The sequence below is a fragment of the Hippichthys cyanospilos genome, chromosome 21 (assembly GCF_059441005.1).
Source record: "Hippichthys cyanospilos isolate Australia breed blue-spotted pipefish chromosome 21, RoL_Hcya_1.0, whole genome shotgun sequence".
NCBI lineage: Eukaryota > Metazoa > Chordata > Actinopteri > Syngnathiformes > Syngnathidae > Hippichthys > Hippichthys cyanospilos.
In genome coordinates this window covers 8,326,061-8,348,436 of record NC_142389.1, presented here as the reverse complement: position 1 = coordinate 8,348,436, position 22,376 = coordinate 8,326,061, and the positions used below count along the sequence as shown (strand labels likewise).

Below are 22,376 nucleotides of genomic sequence, written 5' to 3'. Positions count from 1 at the left end.
TTGCTTTGTCACACTTGCACATACAATGTATATGAAAAAATCTTTTACTCTTTTATTGTGATAGAAAGACATGCCACACAACAAGTCACGGTGAACACTAAAACTACACCGAAGTGCTGCTGTTACTGCAATGAGATGATTCAATTATTGCTGATTCTTTTCTTTTTTTACACAAACGAACATTTCAACTCAAGTAGACTCATTGTAGAATAGGACAACTTAGATATCAAGTAATAAGAAAATACAATACAATAAATAGTAGTGTTCCTGGCTTTACAGAAAGAAAATGAAAAGCAGCTATATTGCTGTAAACAGCATCACCCCAAATTAAAAATCACAAAAAGCAAAAGGACTGGAAAGTCATCTAGTGCACAAAGAGAAAAATGGAACAAGGCTTCCATTTTGGGTCTCAGTACCTTTTGTTTGGGTCTCAGTACCTTTCGAGCTCAGCTTGGACATGTACCAAGTAATCAAATGTCAACAAGTCATCAGTCCAGTTAAGTTGGTTGTGGCAGAAGGCCAACATACAGCAAGCGCACTTTTCAATTGAGGTCACGTGTTCATGTTTGTGATGCTATAGCTCCCGGTAAATAGAAATGTTACAATTATGGTCATTCCAGTGGATTTGTTACCGCACCCTTAATGCCCAATTTCGCATAAAAAAATGTTATTTCAATCCCACTGAACAGCTCTCATGCCCTGTAATGAAAGGACACCTCAGTAGTATAATGCAAAACAAGTGCAAGTCTAAACAGATTGACCATTTCAAATCACATGAAACATCTATGACAAGAACAAACAATGAAATGTAGTTGATCACACCCCTAAAAATATAACGTGAATCAACGAAAAACAATACTAAATAGAAAATAATAGTTACGCGTCATAAATTATCCCAAATTCCATAAAACACAGGTACCGTGCGCAGACAGCATTAATTGTTTGAGAAAATAAAGTGGTACCACAAATTAGCCACAAGAGGGCAGTCTATGTATGAGCCAAAATTGGAGCACAAGAATGAGTAGTGGCCCTCACAATTCACACTGCACGCACACATTGACATACGTTAGTGGTGATGACTGCATGAACACCTTTGTAGAACACTTAGTCCTACCACAGAGCGTTTGGAGGGCTTGTTTTTTTTTTTTTTAGGCCCATGATCACAATACTGTACTGGCCATCTAAGTCCCAAAGTCTTTAAGAAAATCACTTCATGGAGGTTTTAAATTCCCCGCAATCACTGCCAGGGTTCACCAAGGGGCATCTTGACATGAACGGTCATCTCCACTGAGTGGTCTGGCGGTCTGTCTCTTCTGTAAGTCACTGTTTTCTCGTTGCTTGTTGGGATGTAGGACAATTCCTGAAAGGTGGTTGGAAATATGCATTTATGTATATGAACGTATAAAACAATTGTTCTTAATGTACACGAGCCCACAGTTTTACTTCCCTCATGCTCATTAGTTGGTCTACTGGTGCATGTGTGTGGTTCTAGTAGTCCATAGAAATGTCATATTGTGGAAATTAAATTACAATGACTATACTACCTAACTTGGGGCCTGAGCTAAAGGGGGCCCTAAGAGGTCACAGTCTTTAGCTCATAGCAATGACTAAACAATGGCACTTCTGTAGACACTGTAGAAACAACATGTCAGGAATCTCCCACATTTTCTAGATGTTGGCCCGATGATGTGGGGCCCGAGACTGCTGATAATACTTCATGTAAGTGTCAACCACACCATATATTAACGCTATACTTTTAATTTTCTTTTTGCTTTGTAAATTCCGGCAACCTGGATGCCCTTTGCTTTTTTCTGCCACCCACAGTTTAGTCTTGGTATTGCATCAAAACGCCTGCTTGGTTAAATTCTTCAATCGTGTGCGTTTACGTGTTGTCTGCATAGTAACAATAGAAGTGTATCTCAAAGATATATTTATAAGCTAGAGCCATTGTGCACTGCTGTAAGTCGAAATAAGTCCAAAAGAGCTTTGACACCCTCCCCCTCCATTTTCTCAGCGGTTCCATAAATCACATATGCTTGCATATCCCAACACTGTGTTTACTAAAGCTGTGAGGCAGGCGGAAATGTAAAAGACAGATGGAAATCTGTTGCCTCGCTCAAACTTGTACTTATAGCAAACCGATCCTGATCTTTTAAAAAGTGTCAGCTTGTCACGGTCGCGCTTACCTTGCCAGCGCAGTTATATTCCCTATCCGAATCGGCATCTCCTGGCGACCAGCCTCTTTTTTGCAGGAGCGGCCTGGAGACCGCTACCACCACCAGCCCGCACAGAACTGTTAGTGCGCACACACTTAGGAAGGTCCCAACCAGCCGGCCTTTACTGGCACACTCTGTGGACACACACAAGTATCGTTAATACTTTGTCGTTCTCAATGAACTGGATATAACCCGCTCAATAACTGTCATTTTTTTATCTCCCTGAGTTGCCTCTTCGGGATGAATAAAGTTTACAGAATCTGAAACAGATGAATAGAAAATTGGTGTTGGTTCACTGTACAGTGCTACCAAAAGAATGATACGCACATAAAGCGCACTCTGAATACTTGGCTATTAGCTGTGTCTCTGCTGGGACCATGTGTAGATGACAGCCTCATGGCTCAAAACAAAGAGCCCAAAGACGTTTAGTAACGGGGTTGCCATGGAGACCTGGCTCCCGCTGAACCCGGTAGGAGTAGGCGTCAGCAGTGTCCCGTCGGGTTGAGGGGATAAGCGGCGATGGAGGGGAAATGCACAATGAGCAGTTTTGTTCCAAAACTCAGGCGGGGATGAACTGTAACACTTGGATGTGCAACGTGTGTGAAAGTGAAGACCTGAGCGAGCGTGTGTGTGTGTGTTTTTGGAAAGTGAAAGTCAAGGAAAAGAGGGGAAATGTGAACTACAGCTGCAACACTGACAGCGGGCTTGCTGACTCAAATGCACCAGGGTGCAGTTGACCCGCAGTAGTAGCAGCGTTAGAATGAGAGCAAGTGTTTGTGGGTGCGTTTTCTTTTTTGTTTACACACATGTTCGTGTTTGTGTGTGTACCTGCTTTTGTGCTAATGTGAAGTTGGCTCTGTCCAGAATCTGTGCTTGTCTGAAACCAATAACGGCAGTTGTCGCTACTTATGTACAGGCATTGAATCCACTGGCCTCCTGTTTGACAGAGAGATGAAAAAAAAGTAATTGATGTTTAGTATAAACTTAGACTTGAACAAAAAACTGAGCACATTTACAACTATACTTCAGAAAGCCTGTCTGTCAAATTATTTTCTTCCTAACAAATTTCCCAGCACACATTTTTTACCCCAAACTGCGACTGAACATTCATGTTTTCTTTACTAAAGGTGGGATAAATGTAAAACAAAATGATAAAAAAACAAACTTGAAAGAGGACAACAAATCTAAAAATACAAATTTGCGGGTGTCGAACTGTGAATTTGTCAACCACTATTATGTTGTAATATCAGCATTCACCACTAGATGGCAGCCATAGCTTGGTAAGGTGGCTAATTCTGATTTACCATCAACAAAATGGGCTAGGTACACAAGATGCTTCCTGTTCCAATTAATTTACTCTTAATTTACTCTTAATTTACTCTTAATTCACCAATTCCCCACTTAGGCACAAGTTTATGCAGTCGAACGTGGGCATTACATTTGTTTTAAATTGAAAATGGAAAAGCATTAGATTAGACTTGCTGATATGTATTTGCAGAAGCTCTTTTAATATCTCAGGTACCCCCTGAAGTGTTCACATACCCTTAGGGGGGCACCTGAATCAATTTCAGAACCGATGCTTTAGAGGAAAAAAAAAAGTCAAAGGAGTTATTCAAGTGCTTCCTAGTGATTTGTGCTCTGATTTGTCTTTATTACTGAGGACAAAAAGTATACTAATAACTGGACAATTCAACACAATAGCGGGATATTGAAAAAAAAAATGCTCAAAAGATTTGCATAGAGAAACAAAAACCAATAAGCCAATTAGCCAAAAGCTTTCTACCTGACATCATATCACTGATGTAAGCAACGTCTGACTCGCAAGTGCGATTGCAGTGTCCCGCTTCATGTCCTTTAAGACCATGAGACATGTGGCAGTCCACACACTTCCTGAAAGACAGACAGACACACAATCGGACAAAAAAAAAATGTCAGCTGTATGAATGTAGGTTGCGTCATTCTTTGTAGTAGCAAACAAAATGAAGTACCAGTTTGATTGGCAGGAGCTTTGACAAGCAGGACATCTCTCACAGAAGTCTCCGGAGTATCTGCGATTGTCACACACACACTGACCACACACACACGTGCCTCGTCCACTACACAGCGAGCCATCGGGTGATTGGCAGGTTGCTGTAGAGACGGGACAACTGCAGCTTTCGCCCGTCCAGTTGTCCTCACACACACATTCGCCCAACACACACACACCTCGTCCTGATAGGATGACAGAAGAAGGACGATATTTACGACTGCTTGAGATTCTATTTAATTTTTAATGTGTAGTTTTTGCTTTACCGGACAAAAACTTACCCCCACACAGCAGTCCGTCTTTATAGGAGCAGGAGAAGTCGTCACTCTCGCAGTATTTCCCATAAATTGTGCCAAGTCTACTGTGCTCACACACACACCTCCCACATTCACACACTCCGCGTCCGCTGCAGTCCACATTAGAGCCTTCCGCTCTGCAATTCCAGTTTGATTCATTAACAAGTCCCTGATGCTGCCTCTGCTCCCGACTGGTGCCATATATAGTCCCAGAGCAAGGCGACCGCTCGTTCTCGTTACAGCGTCCCGTTGACCCACAGGCGCACTGGCATTTCGAGTGGATCCTAACAGTGGTCGATTCGTTGTAGCCCACGGGGCGAACCATCACTTGAATGTCTTCATCTGCACCGTGACTAGGACAGGCGTGAAGGCCAATGGTGATGTTGAAGTAGACCTGTGTTGTTCAAAAAGAAAGAGGAAAAATCTTGACTTACACAAATTAAGTCCACAAAATGCAGTGTACTTTGTTATTAGTAGTAGTAGGTATACGATCATGTTTTTGACCGAGTGGCAAGCACTTGCAAAAAAGTTATTTTCTAGGCCCGTATAAAGGAATTCTTGTAAAGTTGTTCATGATGTCATTGGGAAAAATACGGTCAATCCATCAGAGGCTAATGTACCTATTGACTCATTCACTGCCAGCCAAGTAAAATTGGATCTTAGACGTATGTCTAAAGTTGTCATCGGTAGAGAACGAGTTCAAATTCCGCAAAATAGCAGAAGTAGAAATAATAGTTATCAATAGTTGAGAATGATTTAGGGTTTAATTATTGTGAAATACAAATGATTAATCATGGAAACAGCCAATGGAATAGGCAGATGAGACACCAACAAAGTTTCATGTAAATAACTGAAGAATTATGAAAAAAAAACAACCACATTTTATGTGTTTAAAAAAACAAACTTGGATCACAGCTTTTATTTTATTTTACTGAAACACAAAGGGCATCATTTACAAAATTCAAGAACTAATAGCTGTAATTTTTTTCCACAGTATAAGTGAGCATTGTGTCATTAGAAAGTTATTTATTGATTTTTTTTTCAGTCAAAATTGTTTACTTTAGCCTGCTAACAAACTTAAGCTAGCTAGCTAACTAGCTAGACCTAAATTCCAAAATACACAATGACAGAACAGCTTTGTGTCGTTATTAAAATTTCCAAATGTTAAGTGTGTTATTCAAACTACCACAACACAATAAATGGAGCACAAAGAATTGTGGGTATACAACTAGCACTAAGTACTATGTACTTATATTTAGAGTAGTGTGTGAGTCAAACGCTAAAGTGAATATGCTCGTAAGCTAGTTCCACCACCTTCCAGCTTTTCACATATTTAATCTTTTTTTTTTATTTTATTTTTAATGTTTTGACATTTTTTGGATTGCTCACAACACGTTCTTTAGAAAGCCAAAATGTGAACACATCTTTTCACTTTACAGTGACTTGAAATTCCCTTGTTTGTATTCTGTGGGAGACAAATATGTGACAAGTAGGATTAGTGAAATCTTCCCAGAGTTCCTTCATTGTTGGATGCTTTTTTTCCCCCCCTTAAATGTAGGAGGCTTATGGGGAAAACGGAGGTTGAGCCAAAAATAGCTTCTTTGTTGCCCCATTTGATAAGGACATTTAGGAGTTGAAAGCTATTGAAATGCCAGCTTTTGTTAAGGGTTTATGCGTGTGACTTGAAACGTTTTACTTCTTGATAAAGTGGACATTAAGTTTCTAGAACTTTTGCCAGTGACGCTCCTGCAAAGGAAACATTTTGTCTTCACTTATCAAAGCAATTTAATAGGCATACACTGTTGATATTAATTACTATGGAAAAGTATTCGCATTTTATTTTTATCGCTATGCTGATAACGACTGGGTACTTTCCATAATTCATTTTCTCCATCTTTGGATTAAAGGGCTGAACTACTGAGGCATGATTCAGTGGGAGGAAAAAAAAACTCATGAGGAGATTAGGGGAGTGAAACGCACGCAAAAGGATAAAACAAAGTCATTGGTTAGCATAAGTGAATGTCAGGACATTTTTTCATAAGGCTATTTAATGATGTGATACAATTCTGAAAATCGGCACTATAATCTGTGCAGGTACAGAACTGGGTCTATTTCCAGTTTTCCCTTTTACAAACGAACAAGCCATGGAATCCATAGAACATTTTTTTTTCACACTTTTAGCCTAATTCGCTCAACTCTGATTATTTTTCACAGCCTTTTGTTTTCTGTGTGTGTAATGAAAGTAATCCAATACATCTTAAGAGGAATTATGAAACATAACTGCATTGGCAAAATTACCGTCTGATTAGGTTGCACCCCCAAGCAGCTCTGCTCTTGAGCAGTTGTCCCTTCAGGACAGATAGGGGACACGGACGTCCAGTACCTGCTGAATGTCTTGTCGTCCAGTGACACCGACAATGTCACTTTTGTCAATAGGCTCTATAACAACAAAAATTGCAATTAGACAATGCTTTTGGATTCCGCCAAGATAAAAGCTTGCATACTGCCGTAGGAATGTAGATGTGAGGGAAGACAAACAACTGTGATGATGGGAAATTGGAGACGAAGACCGATAATTGTGACTGTTGAAATTTGCAACTTGTCCTCAAAATGCCCTTTGTTGTGTGCCTATTTTTCTTTTTTTTTTTTGCAAGACGCTTATGGAGAATATGGAGGTGGGGCCGAAAATAGAATCTTTGTTTTTCTACATGGTCGGGACACCTAGTTTGTGGGAAGGAATGGAAGGAGGGTGGCGGGGTCCGATGGCTATTACAATGGCAACTTGTGTTCAAATTCAGCTGCCTGTGTGTGTGCGAGCGTGCACCCAGATCTGTGGATTCGGACGATTCTAGAAACAAACAATGGAGCGCTGTGCTGGAAGCGAGATTATAGGCCAGACTGCAGCCAAATGAACAAACCACCAGTCACACTCACGCACGAACACATATACACACCACTAGTCTGTTTAAATCTTCAAAAGTTTGAAAACCAAGAAGAGAAGGATGTAGTGAAGAAATAAGTTGAATTTGTACCTTATACGAGTCCACTACAAGATCGATGAGGTTTGGAGACTGGAAAAAGCCAATCTTTCCCAGGTAGGAGCCAGGTAGCAAGCGTACTAACTCCTACAGAGAAGAAAATGTTGCACAGACACCTCAGATATTTCATGCCTCATAAATCAAATCCCTGAGTAAAAACTATAATATATATATATATATATATATATAAAATTATGTATAATGTATAATATTTATTGGAAGGACAAGAAAAATGTCATGCATTAAGATTTGGCTGGCAAGGGCTTGAGGTAAATCCCACCAGAAAATGTGCTCCCAAAGCTTTGCTATCATTGGCTTCTTTTGTTAGCTAATGCTAACGACTGAAAAAAGACTTGCATGATCTTTCTTCAGAAGATTTGAGAGAGAATTTTTGAATACCAGTTGCTCATGATGCTTGTAGTCAACAACAAATGTAAAAACAAAGTTCAAAAGGAAAAATTGAATCTTTAGAGTCAATTATGTTAAATACCCATTTTGGCTATTTGGCACAGCAAAAATAACCTGCGTTCACAAGATAATTTCAAAAGTCTCTAATTGTAGAAGTATCAAATGGTGAAAAATTAACCAAGAAGAAATAAAGATAACTTTTTCTTTTCATTTCCTACATTACACTAGCTATCAATAAATCACGTTACGCTAGCTAACTGTGTTCCCATAGCTTTGCTAAAGTTAGCATGTCGTGTGCAGTTGTTAGAAATACACCTCACTTGGATGTTTTGTTTTTTGATTTTTGATTTTTAGAATACTAGAATCCTATGATCTTGTAGTCCACAACATCAATGGTAAAAACAAGTTCAGAAGTGAAAACACATTTTGTGTCTATTATATTCAATACCCATTTTGATAACTAGATTGATTGATGATGACAAAAATAACATAACGTCTCTTTTATGTTTTCAAAAGTCTCTTTAATTAAAAGAAGTATAAAATGTTACACATCCAGAGCTAGCTAGCATGGGCTGGACATTGACGCAATCAAAACAATGTTTTGCTTTGCTTTCCTAATGTTGGCGTGTGCTCAGCTGATAGCTAATGCTAGCAACTGAAAAAGGACACCTCATTTGTTTTTGTTTTTTTTCTCAGATGTGACAGATAATTTTGGTATAATAATAGCTAATGCTAGTAGCTGAAAAAGTCCACCTCACTTGGATATTTGTTTGTTTTTTTTTTTTTTTTGTTTTTTTTTTTAGATCTGACAAATAATTTTTGTACAATAAAAGCTTGCGGTGTTTGTAGTCAACAACATTAAAATAACTATTTTCAATAAGGCCAGGAATGGGGTATGATTATGTATAATATCCAAGACTCCAAAATTTCAATTAATCGAGTTCTCAACTGTGGTTTATTTTGCCTGTTTTTCTCTCTTTATTTTTTACAACTGTCATCATCTAAGGAGTTTTGAAAACTAACATTTTGAACAAGATTTTAAATCTCTGTTTAAATGTAGGAAATGAAAAGAAAAAGTTATAATTTTTTCTTCTTGGTTAATTTTTCACCACTTGTTTTATTAGTAGCTTAAAAACTCTTATGACTTGTTTTTATGATGCAGGGGACACATGAACAGTCTTTACTGTTACCTTAATGACGGCAACGCACAGCAACCCCCCCAAGAGGTAAGCACTTTGCACTCATTCACCCAATGACTAATGATGGAGAGGGCTACCATATAAGCTACACACATAATACTGTTTTCAGAAAAGGAGAACTTGGAGGACATCAATATAAAAAAAAAAAAAAAAAAAACACGTTTTTACGGACTAGTACCTCATACCACTGGTACTGCTGTTTCTCCACAGCAAAGATGGAGTGAATGTTGTGTTCTAACAACTTGTCAGACAACTGGCCCAGACTCGGATGATCCTAAGGTAGAAGAATATCAAGTGAGTAAAACTCACTTTGTTTTGTAGTTGATATGCTGTGCACATCATCTTCTTCGTTTCTTTCCGTACACTCACCATCCTGGTACTCCCTGTGTAAACATTGTTGTCCAGGTGGCATAGGCCGTCGTGCGGGATGACGATTCCCGCCAGTCGGCTGTCCAGTGCCAGGTGAGAAGGCTGGTCGGTCATCAGGAGCAATAAACGTTTGGCCTCTGAGCGCCAACCCACAGCTCTCTGAAAAAGAGACAAAGCTACAGTAAGTGGAAATAACAGCCACATACTTTCCTGCCAGCATGAAGAGTTTTGTTTTCATTACTGTTATGTTGTTTTTGTTTGCAGAATTACCCCGAAACTACTTCAACCATTTCCGCATAACTTGGTGGAGTTGTCGGGAATAAAAGAATTTGAAGTGGAGTCAGCTGAAGGTGAGGATTCAACTTTTTCTCGTGAACATTTCAAAGGGGCTATCCTCTCGGGACTTCAGTTCTCCTGAATCTCATTTTTATAATCATATTAATGGACATGTCGTCATAATATAATGCAATACTACAAATAGTAGCATGAGATTCATTTGCTTTAGGGTATTGATCACAGCAGTTATTTTGCCCCTGGGTGTCGGGGGATCTTTCACTAATCCGACCTTATTATCACCCAACTTGGGCTGACTTTGAAAGGCTCATAACGTTGTCAAATATAAGTGCATTTTTACTTTCAACGCCTCAAAATGCTCAGTGGCGTCAGCCCTATCCATCAGTATATTTACGAAGAATTTTCATTTTGTGCAATTTTTTTTAACAACTAGTCATTGCAGGAGAATTTGCATACCAGAATGTGCAGATATTATGTTATGTGTTGCGTGAAAAAAAAAGTCTCCCTGCAGTAAAATAAAGGCTTCTCTGCAACATTTAATTCTTGGATTAAAGCCTTTTGTCAACTCCGTCTAAGTCCCACAATGCATGGAAAGAACTTGGAAAAATGGTCAGGCTAAGCCACTCAATGAAGTCATTGAAAGGCTTGCAAATGTTGCCCGCTAGCGCCCCTCTAGTGGTTTTGAGGTGGCAACACAAATTTTTCAATTGCACCCTGTTTGCAAGTCACAGTTGAAAGAATTAATGCAAAAATTGGGAGAAATGCATGATAAACCATCAGCTTTAAAATATGTCCAAAATTGGCAATATTTCCAATTTGTATTGGCAGGAACTAGTCTACAGCATTGTCTAAATTTGACATCTGCAAGGTATACTTCTCAACCTCCCATTTGCAAGCATTTAGAAGGGACGGCAGAGCAGCATATTGAAAATTATGTTTTGACAATCCATGCAATAATTTCACCTCTCTGTTTTTTGTATGCTTTTCCTTTGATATCACTCATCAAAAACATCTAAAAGCCTGAAGTGGGTCAAAATTTCCCCCAGGGGTTAAAAAAATAAAGCTGTACCCATTACAAAGTTATTTACTGCAATTGATGGCTTTGGATGTCAAAGGGACATTCTAAACCAAATAATGATAGACTAATTTTTTCAGGGCCGAAACTGATTATTCGTAGTCAAGGAGGCCAATAACTGAACTGATATTTGGAGCAGATATTTAGTTTCAATGCAAATGAAATATTGTATTGGTGTCAAAATAATAATAATAATAATAATAAAAACTAAACTCTCAACTTTGTTGAAATGCCTTGAAGCATATGTTAATTGAGCAACTGTTCAGATCATGTTGTACAATTCTAACAAAAAATTCTGAGCGCTGTCAGGGGCATCTTCATGACTTAAACAATGGTAAATCAAAACTTAAATAAGTAATTAGCTCTCTACAGTTTTCTAAAGTCAGTCAAATTTTTCCGAATTTCAAAATTTCAAAAATTTCACTATGTATGTTTTATTTTAAACAAGGGTCAGCAGAATCCCTCATTAAAGTGGACTCAAAATTTACATAAATAATTCCCTTAATACAGTTTGATAATGATCCATTATTATTATGAAATGCCTAAAAGTCAGCACTAATACTCAGCCAATAATTGAAAATCAATTTTATCTAGCCGTGAATGAATTGATTAATGGAGAGGCATTTCCCTGCAGCTAAGAAATATTTTAGATTCTGCGCTCAATTCTATGAAATACTCATTTTTTTTGCAATTGAACATTGTAAAAATAGTTCACGGTTATACGGTACATTTTCAAGGAGGTGTTCGTATTCACCCATTAATTTCTCTTGAGCTCACTTGTCAGCAACACAACATAAAGAGTGATGTGGAAAATGTAAGTTCATAACATAACACATGTGGTAAGACACTCCAATTTCAAACATCAGGCGCTGAGTTCTTTTGGCTCTCAAGGAAAAAAAAAAAAATCTCCCTCTAGTCCCAACCCCCCCTGTTTATGTCTGTGTCATAGACTGTGGGAGAAAAGGGGGTCTGTGTGTATATTTAAGGAAAGTCAGCAAGCTAATAAGATAGGCATGACATAATGGAGAGTCTATTTGTGGAGCCATGAGTGCCGCGGTGTTTCCCTGCAGTCTGGTTACTCAGGCCCCCCTGCATGGCATGACTCAAAGCCCCCCCCCTGCAGTCATAGTACAAGCTACTGCCACCGTGCGAGTGTGTGTGCATGTGTGGCGAGCGTATGTCTGTCGTTGCCAAGTTGGGGCGTCATTACTTGGGATTCCACTAGTGCTATCCGACGCTGAGTCAGAATGCTGCTTTTTTTTTTTTTTTTTTTTAAACTGCAATAAAGGCCTTCCTTTTAAGCATTTAACTGAATGGTACATTTTAACTGTTGGTTAATTAAAAAAGGTTGGGTCCCCCAACGTGTGTAATTAAAGTAAACGTTGCCGAAGTGAAAATAAAAGTAAACAAATGAAGTCAGAGACCCGCAGCAAGTTTTAAAGCTGGAAAATCAATGAGAATCTAACAACTTCATATGCGTAAAAAATGCTGGGTTGTGTTTTGGGTAGCTGTGGTTTTTGAGCAAATTGAGTTAACTTTTTCCCAAGGTTTTTTTGACTCATCCGATTTGGTAGATTGCTTGGATTTGCGTGGATTTAAGCGGTCAGCATTTTTTACATTTTCTGCGTTCTGAAATTCAAGTGAATTTATTGTAACATAAGCAAATGTTGGTGGCTGTTGTTTGGCTTCAAATCCAGTGATTGGGTTCAAATCCCAGTCAAACTGAATGAAAGAAAAAGTGTGCCAAGTGACTTTCTGTGAGAGGGGAAATTTGATTCTTCTTCTTAGACAAATTTGCTTATGAAATGTTAACCAATTGCTTATATAGTGGTAATCCATCTCTTGGTAGCATTAACTGATTTCTATGTGTAATATAGCTCTTGTTGAATCAAAATCCTGATCAAAAATGCATGGTCAAATCCTGAACCCAATGCAATCAGTACGAATAGCCGAAGATAATCTCTGCCCATTTTGGACCTAATGATGGACTAACTCCTATTTCACCAAATTTAGGTTTCTTTTGACGAAGCAATTTCAAGAGTGTAACTGAAAGGAGGTAACTTTTGGTAATCTTGTCATTGTGTGGATTGTCTTTTGTTCCTACACTAAAAGCAGTTGGGTCCAAGATAACCCAAATTGGGTAAAAAGGACTAACGTTTTTGGTTAACTAAATGGTTGAATGATGAGGGATAAATCAATGACCCAAAAAGGAAACCAAAATACATCAGTCCAGTAACCCTAATTTGGTGAAAAAGAGACTGGCACAATGTTTTGTGTTAAATGAATGACCCAATGGTCGTTTGGTACAAATCAACTCCCATTTTTTGGGTTGTACTGTGAGTTATAGGTGCCATTTTGGGGGGTTTGTTTTTCAAAACGCAACCCATTTTGGGGTTGGTGGGTGTTTTACAAAACAAGAATCTTGTGCCTTTTGTTTGTTGTTCTTCTTCATTTCACCCATTTTTTGGGTTAAATGAATGACTCCCAAAACACCCCAACACACATTAACCAAATAACCCAATTTGGATGAAACATAGTCTGGCCCAACCTATCCCACCCAATGACCTTAATGGATATTTTGTGGAAAGCCTTTATTCATTCAAACAAAAAATTTAGGTCGGTCCCATTGCCACCCATTTTCAATGATTGGGTTTTTATGTGTTGGGTTACTTTTTGGGTCATTCATTAATCCCCCTTCCAAAATTGCTGTTAGTACAAAACCTCCTAAAATTGCATTAGATTATCTCCCTGGAAGTGCAAACAAAGTCGGACTCACACACCTGGCAGACAGTCGCCTGCAGCATTGCGTCCAGGCCTCCCTCAGGTGTATCCATGTTGCCTGAAATGCGTTGGCGTTTGATCACGCGTGTGAACTCGCTCAAATTTCCAGTCATGCTTAAGACGTGGTGGAAACCGTGGGCGGGACGGCAGCGGATCTCGTAGTCGCTGGTGGAAAAACCCCCCAAACAGAAACAGTTATTGATTGTTGCATTCACATTCAAAAGCCTCTTGTTTCTGTCTCCCCACTCAGAGCAGTTTAACACTGGAACAATGGCGTAACCAAAAATGCAAAATCACACCGAGTCATATGGCAAATTCTCAGACTTTAGATTGTTAGTTGTTGTCCTGCTTTGGTCTAAAAATATATTTGCAATTAAGTTTGTGAATGATGAATTGAGGCTTGGGCGTCTGCCTCACAGTTCTGAGGTTCAGGGTTGCAACCTCAGCTTTCGGCTTCTAAAAACATCTAATACCAATGAAGTCTCGAGAGTCTCCAAACAGGAGTGTGAATGTTTTTTTTTCTTTGCCGATGTAGATGGAACAAAAACAGAAATGCACAATCCACAGCCCTCACCTCTCCCCTCATCTTATCTAAAAAAGCTCTTGGTGTCTTATCATGCCACTTGAACCGTCTGTTCTTAGTTCTGTTCCCAGAATTTTTCAAAAGGCAGACATAAAGGCAGAAACCAGCTTTGGGGCTCGTCTCATTTTCTGCATATACGTATTATTTATATCTACTGTTTTTATACCTCCGAGCAAAAGCCGAACCGTCTTTTTTTGATGAAAGAAGACTGACTCAGGCTTGTGACCTGAATCATCTTTTAGTTATGCTGCCCTGTCATAGACCTCAACTGCTGGGGGATTTTCCCATGATGCACTAATATCCTCCTCTCCATTGTTAGCATTCATTTCTTGTTCCTATAACTTGTATCCCTGTCTTATTTATTCATATCTATATAAAAAGAACAACGTGAATTTTAATGGTATTATATTACGCTGTAATAGTCCTGTTAATAGTTATATTATAATTTCATATTGATATATACTACTAATCCTACAATGAACCACTCTTTTATGCGTATCAGAGAGGCAGACATCCCATAATAAGTCTTGGTTCTGTTTTAAGTACCCTCTTTTAAGCATAAAAGCTAACCTCTTTGACTTTTTTTTTTCCTCTAGAACATGAATTACTGCTTTAAAAACAACATTTAACACACTTAACACATGCTGCCGTGAAATTCCATTCAGACAATGTGAGGACACCTGTTGGAATATTATTTTAATATGCAACTCCGATCAGCTAATAATTCTTAGTACCTGCAGGGGTTGTTGATCTTGGTGGGATGTACGTTAATGTAAGGCGACACGGGCTTGTCCACAAAGGAACCGAAACCCAGCCAAAGGTCTGAGGAGTACTCCGTCATACGCAGGGAGAGAGCTACACCCACCGTCTTGAGCTGGGGAGTGTATAGAGGAAAATGTGATGGCAGAAAGACATACCTGATGAAGACGATGTGTGTTTGCACCCTAAACACTTGCTTATGCAGTCATTTCATTATAGTAAAAAAATAAATAAACGTGAACATTGTTTGTCCAGGTTTCGGTTGAAGATGATTAAAAATGACGTTTGTCGATTCATTTTTTGACCTAAACCAACAAAAAGATAAATGATTGAGTCAATTTGTTCCGACCCAACATTTAATTTTACTTTTTGTTTTTGTGCAAAACAAGCTAAAATATCGTGTCATTCTGTTCAAAATAACCACCCAAAAATTGAATTGTTTTATGGGTCATTCAATTTACCCAACATTTTGGCTTAAATAAATAACCAAAAAATGTGTTGGTCCCTTTTTGATCCATATTAGGTTATTTATGACCCAACTCTAAAACAGTTGGGTTTAAAAAAATAAATAAATAAATCAAGCGTCAAAAAGCAAGTGACCACAATTTGCAACATTTTTAACCAACTTTTTCTTTTGTACAAAAAATGCAGTCAAATTGACCTACAACAGTTTTTTTTCTCCCAACTGTTTTTGGATAAAAAATATTTCTTTAAAGGAATTTGGATTGAATAAGCAAAAAAAAAAAAGCAAAAACAACAAAAAAAAAAAAACTGAGCAGTTATGGATCACAAGAGAGAACTGATCACTATTTGAGTCATTGTGATCCAAGTTTTTCCTTAATACAAAAACGGGACCAAATTAACCAATGTGGTGGTTGATTCAGTTTGATCCAACTTTTTAACCCACGGCTTTAAAGTCCTTCGGAAAACATCTGGGTAAATTTGTTTGTTTGTTTTTTACTTTAACTCAGCTGTTCCTAAGGTCATTCTAAAAACAGTTGGGTCAAATATAACCCGATTATCGGTCAAAAAAGTAACAACTGCTGATTCGGTCAACTCCTTTTATGTGCAACAGAAAAAAAGCCAACCGAAATCCCGACTCTAAAACAGTTGGGTTAAAAAAATAACTCAACTACAGGTCAAAAAGCGAACTAACCACAATTTGAATGAATTTGAACCAACTCTTTGTACAAAACAATTTGGTCAAAATTGATCCAAGCAGCAGTTGGCCCCTTTTTTGCCCATTAATTAGATTAACTGTTTCAGAGTGTACTTTCCAACTTCACTAGCCTTCATACTCATTTAAGATTATTTTTAATGAATTGCCTTTTTCTTTTAATTCACGCCCATTTCAGGCAAAACTTCAAAATAGATAAAAAAAAAAAAAGAATCAACTGAATAGATCAAAGAGATTTCAATATTCATACCCTGTCTGAAATCATTTGAAAACTGGTGTTTACACTTCTTCGTGGGGGCTTAAGAAGGACATTTGGAGCTGTTTGTGCAGTAATCCTTAAATCCCGCCTGAAGTTCTCTCTCATTTCTCATTTTCATAAAGCGTTAGTTAGTTGAAACACTTACATGATCAAGATTTTCTTGCATGGATGCAGATACATCCACCAGGTAGTAAAGATCCACTGGATACCGCGGCAGCTGCTTCACGGCAACAATGAAGCTAGCCTCCGAACCTAGCACACACATTAAGCCGCAAATTGAAGATATCCATCCGATTCCCAGGTCTGTGAGACAGGTGTGCTTCCACTTGTCCACTGTGCTACTCTGTCGTGACTATTGCATTAAATCTGACTTCAAGCAACCTGGCGTAAGCGTGATGCTGATGTCCCGAGGGGACACTTGTGTGCTGCTGACGGTGGCGTTGACTTCCACTTTGACTTCTGATTTTTCCGTGAATTCTGGTCCGCAGCCTCTTCTGAGTAGATTTTCGTGTAGGTCACAACGATGGCCAGCACCCACTCCTTCCAGGAAATCCTGAAGTAAAATAGGAAAAGTTAAATACAGTATACAGAAAAAAAAATAAGAAAAACACTTCGCAAGTAATCAGACAGGTTTCAATGGATTTTTCATGGTTTCCTAGTACAGTAGTTTTCAAATGGGTACCCTGGTACCCCTGGGGGTACTTGAAGGAACTTCAGGGGGTACTCGAGATTTTAAATAAAACAAACAAACATGCAAAAATACTTTAAAGATAATTATTGTGTTAAATAATCGTTTCAGGAAAAAAAAAGGTTCATAAAACAAATTTCTTGTTCAGTATGTTTTTCAATTCCATTACGGTATTGTAAAAAGCCAGTTTCTCCCCAATACTAGAATGGTTTGACCCAAGTTGTCATGTGCCACCTCTCGTTACCTGTCAAGTTAATGATTTCTTGTTGTGAACACATCCTTACAATGAGACAAGAGGACACTTTAAATTGAATTTTTTTTCTGTAGACAAATACTTATTTTTAATGATTTCTTCTTGAGAAGAGTTATGACACTATTTTTGTGGAAAAAATATGTATTAATCGTTACGTTAATGATTTATTTTTGTGGACAGATCTCTACAGTAACCTCAAAACAGGACGCTTTATTTTGAATACTTTTCTGTGGACAAATATTTGTTTTTAATTTTTTTTTAGAACAGGTCTGACACTTTACATTGATTGTTTGGGTGGGAAAATATTTATTAATAATTAAGTTAATGATTTCTTTTTGTGAACAGATCTCTACTGTAACCCCAAAACTGGATGATTTTTGTTGAATATTTTTCTGTGGACAAATATTTAATTATTTATTTTCAAACAGGTCTGACACTGTATATTGATTTTTTGTGGACACATATTTATTAATAGTTATTTCTTTTTGATGGCATTTCTTCTATGATCTAAAAGAAGACAATTTTGGTTGATTATTTTTTTGTGGTCTAATACAAATGAAGTTTGAAAGGGTCTAAGGTTAATAAATCCCACACTGATGGCATGTTATAAGTCTTTGTTTTTTACCCACTGGTTAAGAGGTACTTGGCAGAAAATATACTGTACATTACTGAAAAAAGGTTGTGAACCACTGTCCTTGTACTATATATCCCCTGACCACCATAACAGTCATCTGACCTAACAAAGCAGCAGTATCATGCTTCATAGCTTTGGGATGGATTAGTGGCCTTTACTCTTTTAGTCAGCCTAAGACCCAAACAGACACAGAAAGAGAACAGAAGGAATATAAACATTTTTGGGCTATGCAATAAATGATGCATATCTTTTTCTAAACTTTGAAAAAACAGTCAATCACTATAAGTCAGTCTATTGAATTTAAATTGTAGGAGTTGGAGATGTCATCGTAAAACGTTTGACTCTTGATATGACGCAGTGCGGTTTCAAATCCACTGCAAAGTTGTCAATGATAATGTCAACGGAAAAAAAGTCCCGCACTTTCACAAACTTTCTTAAAACAAATAAACACAGCTTGGTTAGTTGGGGGATCTTAATGAACGGACTTGTGATTGTAAGTTCACTGACCAGTAGGACTTTGCATACGCAAATAATAATAGCCCTGCTCAATGTTAAGCTGGCTGTGTATTCAAACACCGTTGGCTAAAAAAATACCTCAAATTATGGGTCAATTTACCCACAATTTTGGACAAAGGTTGCATCAAATTGACCCATAAAGATGCTAGTCCACCTTTTCACCTGAAACCAAAATGTTAGGTCAACATTAATACCCCCCCCCCCCCCCCCCCCACACACACACACACACACACACACACATTTTTTTGGTTTATTTTGTACAACACCCCCTAGTCTGAGTTGGAACCTAAAAGGACGCACATGCACACAGACGCACACACACACACACATGCAAAATTGACTTGTTATATGTGTAATTCATTTATAGTAAACCTCACTCTAAAAACTGTTATTTTCAAAATAACACATTATGAGATAAAACGACTGATCTTTGGGGTTGTTTTTTGAAAGTAACCTAGAAAGTTGGGTCAAATTGACCCGATTATTGCTTTTTTTTTTTTTGACAAACCTTTTAATGTGTCATTTAACGCCCTCTAAAAACAGTTGGGTTAAAAATAGCACAATTATGGGATTTAATAAAAAGGATCGACCCAATAGTTGGGTCAGTCTGGCCCAAATTTTTGAGTTGATTTATACAACATAACCCAATTTTTTAGGTTGTCTGGGAGAAACCGACACAGTTTATATACTTGTTGTTGTTGTTAGTGGTGAAAGGTGTTTAAATGCTTTCACACACCAGTGAGCACTGTCCAGTGATTCTGTAAAAGGTCAAAGTTCACATGGTAGGAAAGCACCTGAAGCTTGTAAACACACTCGTGTGGACTTATAGTCTAGCCAGCCGGGTGCAGACTTTCTTGATGTGTTAGTTCCCAAGAGGCTGCCGTGTTTGGGCTTTTTTTTTTTTTTTTTTTTTTAAACTTCCTCAAGGTTGGGCAGTGATCCTGGGTGGATGCTTTATGAGACAGAACTCCCAGGCAGACGATTGCTGCCATGAGTAGACTAAACATATGGGTCAAATGTGGCTTTGCCTTTGCTGCTGCTATGAGAAAAAGAATTGGAATGGAGTGGAAACATTCACATGGCAGCTTTAAACATCATGCTCACATCTGCGGAGGGTAAAAAAGCACAAATGCATCATCCGAGGAATGCCAGGAACACACTTGGAAGTACACATCTTTTGACAAATTCCCTACCTCCTTGAAGCACCAAGAACACTGTGGTCCACGTTGGAGACACGCTTTGCAAGACGTAATCAGAGCGGATGAGCATAAGTTGTCGCCTACAGGGGTGGTAGATGGTGACAAAAGGAGAAGAAGAAAAGAGAATTATAGTGTGTCAATGCATATAGCAGCAATGGAGGCTGGTAGTATAATTAGAGCTCTCCTGCAACATTTTGATGATGAAAGCATCTTTTACAGTATCATTTCTTGAGCCACTTCAGTATGTGTCAAGCAAAGAAAGCGGTGAAGTGTGGGAACAGGTGCTTCAGTAAACCACATTAGCACATTACATGAGTCAGTCAGCTCACATTATGCGCACTCACGTTTATGAGGGAGCCAATACTGTGACGGCGGAATCTAGAAAAAAAAACGTTTATGTAGTTGTAATATGTCTCGGGTGACTAAAGGTGGCATTCATGATTCATTGAGATGATGTATCTGCTGAGAACACATTTTTTCAAGCTGCTCTGAGCTGACAGAGGGGAATGTAGGCCAGAGAATAGCTGCAGGTTGTTCAGAATGTTGCCTGAATGGCATTATGACCCAATTAGCTCAAAATTTAACTGGCACCAGTAAATGATGTGGGTGGGGAGGCATCAATTAATCAGCTTTCTAGGACAAACCACGTGTTTGGTTGGCATCCTTTTTTAATGTGAATTAGATCTGCATGAATGCTAGCTCACATTTTCAATTCATGAGTGGATAAATATAGCTAAACGCAGCTGCTATAATCACAATATTATGAGATGCTAAAAACATGTATTTTCTGGTATACATAGACACATGAAGGATGGATGGATGGATGGATGGATGGATGGATGGATGGATGGATGGATGGATGGATGGATGGATGGATGGATGATGGGATGAACGGATGGATGCACATTTAGTATGCAGATTGTAACTACTTAAAATATCAGAATCAATAATGTCACAACAAAAGAGAGCAAACCCATAAGTGAAGATGTCTAAGTTATGCGTTATGCTCTCTCTCTCACTTTCTCCCTCCCTCTCTTGCTCTCTCTCTCACCCTCTCTTATTCTCTCACTCTCTCAAACTAAAATGCATTCTAATTCACCTGTCACTTTACTACAAAAAGCTCTTCAATAGCATATCACTAGCACCGAACCACTGTGGGTGCATTTATTACTATTATTATTATTATTTTTTTTTTTAAATAGTGACCAACCTAAGGTCATGAAGATGACTTGCTAAAATACTATGCTAATTGTTGAACATACTGTGCTATTGTTTTCTCCTTAAAAGTGATGATTTTGTATGTATCTCTCTCTTATATATATATATATATATATATATATATATATATATATATATATATATATATATATATATATATATATATATATATATATATATATATATATATATATATATATATATATATATATATATATATATATATATATATATATATATATATGCATATATGCACATGTAATCATTTTTTACGAAAAACATGATATGATAAACTTGGCTTTACATTCAAAGACTCAGTAGCAGAAAGTCACGTGTGCCTGTCCACGTTCAAGTGATGCGGCGCATGCAGGGACACCATGAGACAGAATGTAGGTTAATTGCAAAGATATGATTATGATTGGACTCTAATGAGGCTCCACTCACCCGGCTGGGAGGTTCCAGCGCAGAGAGCCACTATGAGCAGGAGACACAGAGGGACGCTGCCATATGTGAATGGCCAGGAAGTCATATTATCCACGCCGGGTGGGTGAGCAGACCGAGCGGGGAGGCTGCGCGGTTGGACTCAGAGGAGGGAGTCTGGAGACCCGGGACCGTGCGTCCGCCGCCTCGCCAACAAAAGCCGGGAATGGCGCACGGAGCCGCCGAGCATTGTTCCTCAGCCAATAACCCTCTAATCCCGGGGAGGTATTCACATCCTCCGGTTCCAATCAGCTTAGAGGCGCGCTCCCCCGTGCGCCACTGCCAGGAGGGCAGGTGAAGAAACGGCTTTTGTGCGGCAACGGTGACCCCCCCGCGCCCACCCCCTCTCCATCCACGCGCTCCGTCACGATCGAGCTGCGGGCCGCTCGCCGAGCCGAAATAAGCGCACCAGCATGCTGACTGAACATGCTGCACAGGGAGCGAGTTATAGTCGCTGAACTGACTCAGGTAGGCGGTTTCATGGCAACCAGAGGGAGAGCGGGGGAACGAGAGAAAGTCGCAAATCAGTAGAGGGCTTCTCTGTGACGTCATCGGTACTTCAATAACTTCGAATTCGCCATCCGTAAACAAACCCGTAAGCCTTTTGGCAGAATGAGGCTAAATGGATTCTGTTATGATTTTGCCTTTTTTTTTTACCCACATAAGATTGAATGTATGAAGAGTCGGTTGAAAAAATATGTTACATCATTTAAACTTCATGGAAGAGGACCCGAGTCTGGCTGTAACTCACACGGTTGACAAGTTGATTAAAAATAAATGTGTTGGAAAATCATTGGTGCTCTAGAGCTGGTATTAGCTTGCAGTAGTTTTGTGTTGTGCCCTTAAAGGGTGCGGCCTTGGGAATGACGTCAGAAACATGATCAATTAGTCTGTAAGAGCACCTGGAC

At 38.7% G+C, this 22,376-nt stretch overlaps 1 protein-coding gene across 1 annotated transcript; it reads right to left on the bottom strand.

The window, feature by feature from the left end:
- Positions 1 to 30: 30 nt before the first annotated feature.
- Positions 31 to 21,800, bottom strand: itgb8 (integrin, beta 8). The gene is made up of 16 exons (XM_088405314.1): positions 21,433 to 21,800; positions 19,765 to 19,850; positions 16,862 to 17,033; positions 16,626 to 16,732; positions 15,020 to 15,159; positions 13,702 to 13,867; positions 9,553 to 9,711; positions 9,362 to 9,457; positions 7,571 to 7,663; positions 6,837 to 6,977; positions 4,524 to 4,932; positions 4,205 to 4,427; positions 4,000 to 4,106; positions 3,045 to 3,152; positions 2,187 to 2,350; positions 31 to 1,360 (listed from the first exon to the last, which is right to left on the bottom strand). Exons 1-16 carry the CDS (start codon positions 21,515 to 21,517, stop codon positions 1,238 to 1,240), a joined length of 2,379 nt encoding a protein of 792 aa, XP_088261440.1. The 5' UTR covers positions 21,518 to 21,800; the 3' UTR covers positions 31 to 1,237.
- Between the last annotated feature and the right edge of the window lie 576 nt (positions 21,801 to 22,376).